Source organism: Suricata suricatta, chromosome 15 (assembly GCF_006229205.1).
Source record: "Suricata suricatta isolate VVHF042 chromosome 15, meerkat_22Aug2017_6uvM2_HiC, whole genome shotgun sequence".
Lineage (NCBI taxonomy): Eukaryota > Metazoa > Chordata > Mammalia > Carnivora > Herpestidae > Suricata > Suricata suricatta.
Window position 1 is genome coordinate 75,627,899 of NC_043714.1, and position 9,872 is coordinate 75,637,770.

The 9,872-nt window shown below is 49.0% G+C and overlaps 1 protein-coding gene across 1 annotated transcript in view; it reads right to left on the reverse strand.

Annotated features, from left to right (window-relative positions):
- Positions 1-9,872, reverse strand: part of AGO2 (argonaute RISC catalytic component 2) — a 66,427-nt gene that overhangs the window by 50,839 nt on the left and 5,716 nt on the right. The window contains exon 2 of the mRNA XM_029923334.1: positions 9,520-9,715. Within this exon, the coding sequence (XP_029779194.1) occupies positions 9,520-9,715 (196 nt within the window). The remainder of the gene's footprint in view (positions 1-9,519; positions 9,716-9,872) is intronic.

Consider the following 9,872-nt stretch of genomic DNA (forward strand, 5'->3'; position numbering starts at 1 on the left):
GCACCGGGCACAGTCCCGCCACTGTGTCGCCGTCAGCACCGGGCACCTCCTCCAGGGAAGCCTGCACCTGTTCCACACTCGCCCCCCGCGCCCCTCCCTCGAGCCGGCCCTGTGAGCTGCTCCCTGGGGACATGTGACACGTCGGGTCCCTGCGTGGGGCTCGTCCTTCCTGCCCAGTTTGACCACTGGAAAGCGAAGCTCCCGGACTACAGAGTGTGGCTCCCTGGACCAGCACCTTCGCTGAACCTAAGTCTGGGGCTGCGCTGCTGGCCTCTCTCCAAAGCCACAGCCCGAAGCTCATGCAGGGCCGGCCTCCTGGACATAAAGATGCCAGCACTTGCCCTCCGCCAGCCGCTTCGCACAACTCGCTCGGCCCTCGCGGCGGCCCCCGGGATCGGCACTGTCCTCTGTCCCACGCACAGGACACAGAGGCAAGACCTGAAGCTGTTTGCTGATCCACACGGGCTGGCACACTTCCTTGGTGCCCTCTTGCCATGATTCTGGGCACGTTTTCTCTCTCTTTAAATTTATTTATCTTGAGGGGGGGGGAGGGAGGGAGGAAATATAAGCAGGGGAGGGGGAGGGGGTGGGCAGGAGACCCGAAGCAGGCTCTGTGCTGACAGCAGACAGCCCGATGGAGGGCTCAATCTCACAAACTGTGAGATAAGGACCTGAGCCAAAGTTGGACACTTATCCGAGTGAGCCCCCCAGGTGCTGCAGGGGAATGTTCCCTCTTTAAAAAAATAAAATGCCTTCCTTTGTTAATCTCAAACTACACAAGTTTTGCATGACTCCGTCGTCACTGCCAATTTCAAATATGGATCGTGCTGGAAGTCTGCCCAGACTCCCTCCTCATCTCGGTCCTCCTCTCCAAAGTGACTTTTTCCTTTGCAAACCCATGCATTTACATGAGTATGTAGGGACATAAAAAGAAATAGTGTATCATTATTTTTTAAACATATGGCATCAAACGCAGGCTTCTGGAGCTTGCCGTCTTCCCACTAGGTGTCTCTGAGACCTCGCCTTGTCACTAGATACAAAGTGGCCATCAAGTCTAGAAATAGACACATTGTGTCTTGTAACAGAAAGTCATATTAACAAGCCACTTATGACCTAGTTGTGTGTTTCCAGACTGAGTGTTCACACATGAAACTCCCTTCACTGTTGTCTACGGTTGTACTCCACACACTGACCCCCCTGTCCGTGGTCCCTTCCCTACTGACCCACCTGTCCATGGCTCCATCCCTACTGACCCACCTGTCTGTGGCTCCATCCCTACTGACCCCCCTGTCCGTGGTCCCTTCCCTACTGACCCACCCGTCTGTGGCTCCATCCCTACTGACCCACCTGTCCGTGGCTCCATCCCTACTGACCCCCCTGTCCGTGGTCCCTTCCCTACTGACCCACCTGTCTGTGGCTCCATGCTGACTGACACGTTGATGTTTTTTCCCCCTGATCACAATAGTAGACATATTTGTACACCTCTCTTCGGGATAAATACATAGAAGTAAAGGGTGTACAGGGGCACCTGGGTGGCTCAGTTGGTGAAGTGTCTGACTCTCGGTTTAATTTCAGGTCATGATCTCACCATTCATGAGTTCGAGCCCCACATCAGGCTCTGCACTAACAGCGTGGAGCCTGCTTGAGATTCCCTCTCTCCCCTCCCCCACTTGCACTCTCTCAAAATAAACTTAAAAAAAAAAAAAAGGTAGTAAAGGGTATACATACTATTTTAATTTTAGCACATACACCAAACCACATCCTAAAAACTCTGGACCAATATTCAGCCTCTGCAGTGGGCAGTGCCCGAAGTAAACAGCAGGCTGCAAAGGACAGTCAGGATGCACCACCCCACCCTCTGGCCACAGGTGCATGCGCGAGCACACAGAGGCCACACACACACACACACACACACACACGCACCCACGTGTGTGCGCGTCACGGAGCCATCACTCCTGCAGTGCTCTCCGAGGGCCACGTGACAGAGCTCAAGGGGAACAGAGGGCAAGGACAGTCACAAGACGCCTTCCTCCTGTAGCCCGCCCCGTGCTGCTGAGCAGAATGCTGGCTGCGACCCACCGGGACGGTGGCACCGCGCTCCGACCGCTCCGGGGGACCGTCTCCGTGCCCGCCGTGATCCTGGAAGTCTCTGGAGACGAGGCTCCTTGCCTTGTATTTAATCCCTCCCAGAGCAGCCCTCGGTGAAGCGATCGGCGGGATGGCCGGAGACGGAGGGCACAGGAGGCCAGGACTCCCGGTGACTCAGCCCGACACAGAAGGAGGGCACGTCTCGCTTGGCCTCGCACACGACCCCGGGTGGGACTTCTTCAACTGCACGGCGTTTTGGGGACTCAGAATTAAGAGCGGGTGTGGCTGCCACAGAGACGGGAGGGTGATGAAGGAGGAGCAGGACGTGGAGACGGTCCTGGCAGCGGACCGCAGCCCGAGCTCCGTGCTCCTCTGCCGCCGTCCTGCTCCTCCTGAGCTTCCCTCCAGCCCCGCGCCCTGGGCGCTGGCGGCTGCTGGCGGGGCCCTTCCCCCCGAGGGGTGCGGACAGTGTGCCGCCTGTCCACACCGCACGCCCGGGGGCCACACTGCCCGCCTCACGACGGGAGGCTGGAGGAAGGGCGGATTAAGTGAAGGCGCTGGCACTTGGCTTTGGCGGTAGCACCAAAACTTTACATCCTGCGTCTTCCTAGGTGATTTTGGTTGATGACATTTTGAGAAGGACCTTGGCCAAAGTCCAACAGAAGGAAGAGTAAAGAGCCCACACTCACCTGGGCAGCCGTTCTCAGGACGTCCCCCAGCCCGGGGGAGGCATGGCGTGCCAGGGCATGGGCTGGCCCCGGGCCACAGAAACGCAGCTCGAACCCCGTCTTTATTACCCACTTGTTTGAGGGAGTTTCCAAACACTGGGTAGCTTTAGAGCCGTGTAGACGTAACTCCAAGAATGTGGCCGTGCAGTCAGTGAAAGACATTATCACACTTAATCACCAGCAGCCTTTCCTGCCGCCAGATGACGAAGTCTGAGTCACGCCTCCCTCAGGAAAGGGCACGTCCTGTGCAGTGTGGCTCATCACCCAGGAGCCCAGCTGCCACCGCATGACTCAAACGCCCTGACCTGTGCGTGGCCACTTCCGCCTGCAACCCACCTCCGAGTGCGTCCACACCACAGTCCCACACACGAGTCTGTCTCCAAGAAAGTCAGCAACCAGCCCATTCAGGGAGAGACTCAAAGCACGGAAGACACAGGAAAAGATCCTGGAGGACTTTCAGGTTAAAAAAAAAAAAAGTATCATTTCAACCAGTTGTTGCCAATGTTTTTGTTCAGGAACATGTTTTTTAGTTAGCACGTACTTAAGGACCTTATATGACCATCAAGTACTATCTCTTTGGAGCCACACCTCCTTGGGATAAATGCTTAGAGAAGTAGAATTGGCAGGTCAAAAGGTATATACTATTTTTATTTTAATACGTACGCCAAATCAGCCTCTAAAGAGCCTGGACCAATGTGTATCAGTCACACTGAGCAAATCCAACTGTTTGGGGTTTTTAAAAAAATTTTTTTAATGTTTTATTTATTTTTGATACAGAGAGAGACAGAGCATGGGGGGGGGGAGGGGCAGAGAGAGAGGGAGACACAGAACTGAAAGCAGGCTCCAGGCTCTGAGCTACCTCTCAGCATAGAGCCTGACGCGGGGCTTGAACCCACGAACGTGAGAAATGACCTGAGCCGAAGCCGGAGGCTTAACCATCTGAGCCACTCAGGTGTCCCCAACTGTTTGGTTTTACAGATGAGGGAACCGAATCCCCAAATAGTCTTTCTCTTACAAAGTCAGTCATCAAGGAGAAAAAAACTGTTACAGCAAAGAGCCCTTTAGAAGGCACGATCACAAACTGGGAAACCAATCTGAGTTCTTAAACTGCAACTGAGAATTCGATTTCTGATCATGACCATGTGACTGGTATTGAACTTACCCTTCTACCCTGAACAAGTAGGAAACTAGAGAAAATACGAGGTGGCTATTTCCGACACTGAAAAAGAGGCGGCCTGACACTGTGATCGCTGAGGGCAGGGAACCACGGGAAGTGAGCCACACACCCACCCGCCTGCGGGCCGTGCGCAGGCGCAGAAGGAGCCCAGAGAACTCAGCCCTGCCGCACAGAGGACACAGGGAGGAGGGCCGGGGGTGCAGGAGAGGTCGGATTTGTGGGGCAGGACACAAACAAGACAGCGAAAGCCAGACTCCCTCAATGTGACATACACAAAGTTCAACAATGACAACAATTTACTATGCGTGACAATAAGCACAACAGGGGACCTGCAATCTAAGGAAAAACCTGGCAATAGAATCAGATCCCAGAATGGCCCATGTGTCGTAATTAGCAGACAAGGACTGTCAGGACACATGCTGTCACTGTGAGTACATTCAAGAAGTCAGTACGAAAAAGGTGCGAACAATGACCGAACAGAGGGGTGATCTTCACAGAGAATATAAACTATGAAAAAGAACCAAATGCAAAAGCTAAAACCGAAAAGCACAGCATCTAAATGCAAAACAATTATTAGATGATTACACAGAAGACTGGAGACTGCAAAAGGGGGGCAGGTAAGGACTCCAATACAGTTATCCAAACTGAAGAAAGAGGAGGGAAAGATTAAAAAAAAAAAATCACAGGCTCAGTGATCGGGAGACAATATAAAAATGACCTAGAATACACATAGCTGTAATTTCACAGAGAAGAAAATGGGGCAGAAGTATTTTAAGAAATGATAGCATTTCACCCAAATTTCATGAAAGATATCTGTAAACAAATCCAGAAAACCTCAAATAAACACCATGGAGGAGAAAGAAAAAGAAAATCACTATTAGGCACCTCAAACTGCTGAAAAGCAAAAACAAAACAAAATATTCAGATGAAAAATGACAAATTACATACAAGGAAAATACAACAATAAGAAAAGTAAAATGAAACTTCATCAGAAATAATGAAGATTAAAACACATATATAATGACAACTTTAAGGTGTTCGGGGGAAAAGATGCCAATTTAGATTTTAATATCCAGCAAAAGTATCCTTCAAAAATAAGGAGGAAATAAACACATTTGTAGACTTCAGAAAGGTGCGGGAAGAATCCCCCCGGACACACCCGCACCACAAGAAGGCGGAAGGGCGCACTCCAGGCTGGAAGGGAAGGATGCCAGGTGAGAACACAGATCCACGGGAACCAGGTAAGGGTCATATGTGGGCAAACAGACCATTTTCTTAATTTCTTTAAAATAGCAGCATTGTACCATGGAATTTATAATGAATCAAGTAGTGAAATGCATGACAGCAATAGCACAAGGACAGAGTAAGGAGAATTATAAAGTTCCCACGGGGCGTCACCTGCGCGGCTCAGTCAGTTAAGCATCCGACCCTTGATTCGGCTCAGGTCATGATCTCACGGTTCAGGAGATCAGGCCCCACTTGGGGCTCTCTGCTGACAACATGCAGACTGCTTGGGATTCTCTCTCTCTCTCTCTCTCTCTCTCTCTCTCTCTCTCTCTCGCTGCCCCCACCCCCACTCAAAATAAACACATTTTGCAAATAAAAGAGTAGGGGTGACTGGGTGGCTCAGTCGGTTAAGCGGTCGACTTCAGCCCAGGTCATGATCTCACGGTTCGTCGGTTTGAGCCCCGTGTCAGGGTCTGTGCTGACAGCTCTGATTCTGGAGCCTGCTTCTGATTCTGTGTCTTTTCTCTGACCCTCCTCTGCTCATGCTCTCTCTCAAAAATAAATAAACATTAAAAATATTTTTTTAAAAAGAAAGAAAATAAAAGAATAAACAGCTACAGAAACTTAAAAAAAATAGCAAGGTGGTAGACTTACATCCAACCACAGATAATTAAATTAAATTTAAATTTAAATTATATTTAAACAAACTTAACATAGCAATTAAAATCCAGAAATAAAGTAAGTCTCCATTATATGCTATCTACAAGGGACACAACTTGGAACAGGAACACGCGTGCATGCACACACACACACACACACACACACACACACAGGTGAGGGCACGCTTGCACAAAGACGTACGTCAGCTGATCCGTCAGGCCTGGCGTGGTCATGAGCCTGTATTCATCATCAGGCGGAAAAGCCTTTCTAAACATAAAGCATTACAAAACACAGGGAACACTTCCTCGTGATAAAGGGTTCAAATGCTCATGGAAGACAAAAAAATATAAAAATGTGTATGCCTCCTAACAGCTTTGAAACACATGAAACAAAAATAGTCCTGAAGGGAGAAATAGACAAACCCACACTATACTCGGACACAACAATGAGAACAGATATAAAGATCAGAGTAATGCCATCGACCAATTCCATCTTCTGTTCACAAATCCCAATACCCACCAACCGCAGGATGCACATTCTCTTCAAGTGTGTGAGTAACACTTAACAAGATAAATCACATGCTTAGCCATAAAATAAGTCCCGATAGACTTCAAAAGGCTGAAATCTTAGAGAGTATGTTCTCTAAACTTTATGGTTATGGTTTATGGAATTAAATTAATAATCAGTATCAACAGGGTATCAAAAAAAATCTCCAAAGAGCTGAAATTTGAACACATCTCTAAAAACAACAAAAAAATGGATTAGAGACTAATTCACAAGAAAAATGAGAAAATACTTTTAAATTAAAATGTATCAAAACTTGTGGGCTATAGCTAAAACCAGGCTCATCGGGAAATTTACAGCCTTACACGAATAAACTGGTTTAGATGTGATGAGGATCTAACCTCAAAATGAACAGGAGGAGAATAAAGAGCAGAGAAAACACAGGGATTGGGGGATTCAACAAAAGAGAAAAATCAACAAAGTAAAAAGCTGTTTCCGTGAGAAAATGAGTATCACTGACAAACTCTGGCAAAGCGGATGAAGGCAAAAGAGAAAAAGCACAAATTTACAGTATCAGGAATGAGGGGCGCCTGGGGGCTCAGTCGGTTGAGCGTCCGGCTTCAGCTCAGGGCATGATCTTGCGGTTCCTGGGTTCGAGCCCCTCGTGGGGCTCTGGGCTGACCGCTCAGAGCCTGCCTCAGATTCTGCGTCTCCCTCCCTCTGCCCCTCCCCCATGCGTGCATGTCCTCTCTCTCAAAAATAGACATTAATAAAAAATAAACTATCAAGCACGAAGGGGGCTCTCACCATGGATCCTACAGACACTGAAGGAACACCAGGCAAAATGCTGCACCAGTAAATTCAACAACTTCTATGAAATGGATAGAGCTCTTGAAAGATGCAAACTACCAAAACAGACACACAGAGAAAATTCGGAACAGCTTTGATACCTAATAAAAAAATTAGACTGTATGAGGAAAACTCCAGGTCCAAATGATTCCAATGACAAATTCAGTCCAACATTTAAGAAGGAAATTATACCAATCTTGGACTTTCCTCTTTGAGCATCGGAAGGAGGAAGGAACACCCCCCCACCTTACCTCACGAGACCACGTGACCCCGCTACCAAAACCTAACGGGAAAAGCACACATCCGGGTCTCTCGGGAGCAGAGACACAAAAATTCACAACAAAATGCTAACAAATTAAAGCACTGCGATAAATAAAAATATAAAAATAATACATCATGACTAACAATGTATATGAAATAACACATCCTAACTGCGAGAAAGTCAAGCCACATTAACATTAAAAAAAATCAACGTAATTAATACACCTTAATAATAGGAGGTGGGGGGAAGAAAAACGATATGACAGACGCAGACAAAGCATCTGACAGAATTGAACATCCAGTGATGAGGAGGAAGGGAACTCCCTCAGCCTGAGAAAGAATCCCAAAGAAAATCCTGCAACTAACGGAATATATTCCCGGGGAGGGACTGAATGACCCCCCGGCAGAGTGCAAACAGGGCAACATACATTCACCGGCATTGACCCTGGATTTCGCAGCCACTGCAACAAACCAAGTGAACACTAAAATGCTTTAGAAACTGGGAAGAAATAAAACCACTTTCGTTCAAACGTCAGAGAAAAACCTTTTTAACGTCTTTAAAGTGCACAATTAAATGATTGTAATATATTCTCAGGGTCCTCGTCACCCTTGGGCCACAATCCAGGCTTACAACATCTGTCATCACTCCAAAAAGAAACCCCATACTTGTCAGCAGTCGCTGCCTCCTGAGAAACTTCCCTCATGGACAATGAAATGTTAAAACACAATTCATCATAACATCAAAGAACACAGCACACGTAGAAAAAACAAAGTGAAAGACCTCTATGTTGAAAAACATGAATAAGTTCTGCAAGAAATTAAAGTAGACCTAACGAATGCTAAATATAGCCCTGTGGGAGGGACCAGAAGATTCAACAGCAGCCACGTTCCCCAAATCCATCTACAGTTTCAAAGCAATCACAATGGAACATTCTGGGGGACTTTCTGCTAGCAACTGAGTATCAGTTGATTCCCGCCCCCCGCAAAGGGGCCCAGATAAATCAACGGGGCGGGGCAAGAACAGTGTCCTCACCAGAGCCTTAGCCCCGCCCCCCCCAGACAACATTTAATCCGAGCTGATCACAAGCCTAAATAAATATACAAGCCCAAACACTTCCAGTACAGCCCTGCCCCGTAAATACCTCAAAAACTCCTGCAAATCAGTCACAAAGAGACAAGATAGGGAAGAGGCTTCAACAGACACTTTATTAGAAACACTACGAGACGCTACATAACCCGTAAATAACACGTAATCGCGGTTTTAGGCACATGAAAAGCTGCTCAGCTCGCTAGTTACCGGGAAATGAAAATTAAACCTGGCAGAGAGAGACGGTGAGACACCACTGAAGTGCAAGACTCCGAAAGCCGGGCCGTCCCCCCGCGGGGAGGGAGGTGGGCACGCCGAGCCCCACCACTGGCGGGGGAAGGGCCGGCGACTCGGGCAGCCCAGGCTACACCTGCCCTGTGATCCAGCAATTTCTCTCCTGGGTATTTATCTCAGAAATGAAAACGTTCGTCCAGAAAAGACCAGAAGGACAATGTTCACCGTGGCAAAGCCTAGACAGCCCGAGCATCCAACAAGGAAATGAATGAAGAAATCATGAAATATTCATATCGTAAAACACTGCTCAGCAATAAAGATAAGCTATTAATACACAGCCATGCAGGTCACTCTCGAAAACATCGAGCTGAGTCAAGAGAGAGGGTGGGGGAGACGACCTCCCGGGGCAGGGAACGAGTGGACGCAGAGCAGGGGCCGCTGCGAGCGATGCAGGGGTGCAGGCGGCACGAGGCCGGGTCCAGCCTGAGGGCTCCTACACGCGCTCAAAGCTCACCCAGCGGTGCCCTCGGCAACTGTATCCAGACACAACGACACACACAAAACGTTTTTCAAATACAAAACACCAAGGGACGGCTCCCTTGGGGGAAGGACCTGCTGGGAACGGAAGGGTTGGTTAGGCGGGTTTTGGGCATGTCATCCACGGCCATCAGGCAAGATCAATGAAGGACGAGAGGGCGCAGTACCTGTTCACTCTCCTCGGGCATTTCTCTGGCTTGATGTCCAATTCATAATGATAGATGTCAATTTTTGGAATGTCCATTTCAAAGAAGTTGGCCTGTAACTTGATTGTTCTCCCGGAGGTCCCGAAGTCGGGTCTGGGCGGAGGCTTGAAGGCATATCCTTGGACGGGCGGCGGCGGCGGTGCAGGAGGCGCTAGCGCTGCAACGGCCAGGAGAATGCCCGTTACACGGAGACACCCCAGTCCTCCCACCCCGAACCCCTCCCCCACGCCCCGAACCCCTCCCCCACGCCCGTTACATGGAGACACCGCCGTCCTCGCGCCCCGAACCCTTCCCCCACGCCCGTTACACGGAGA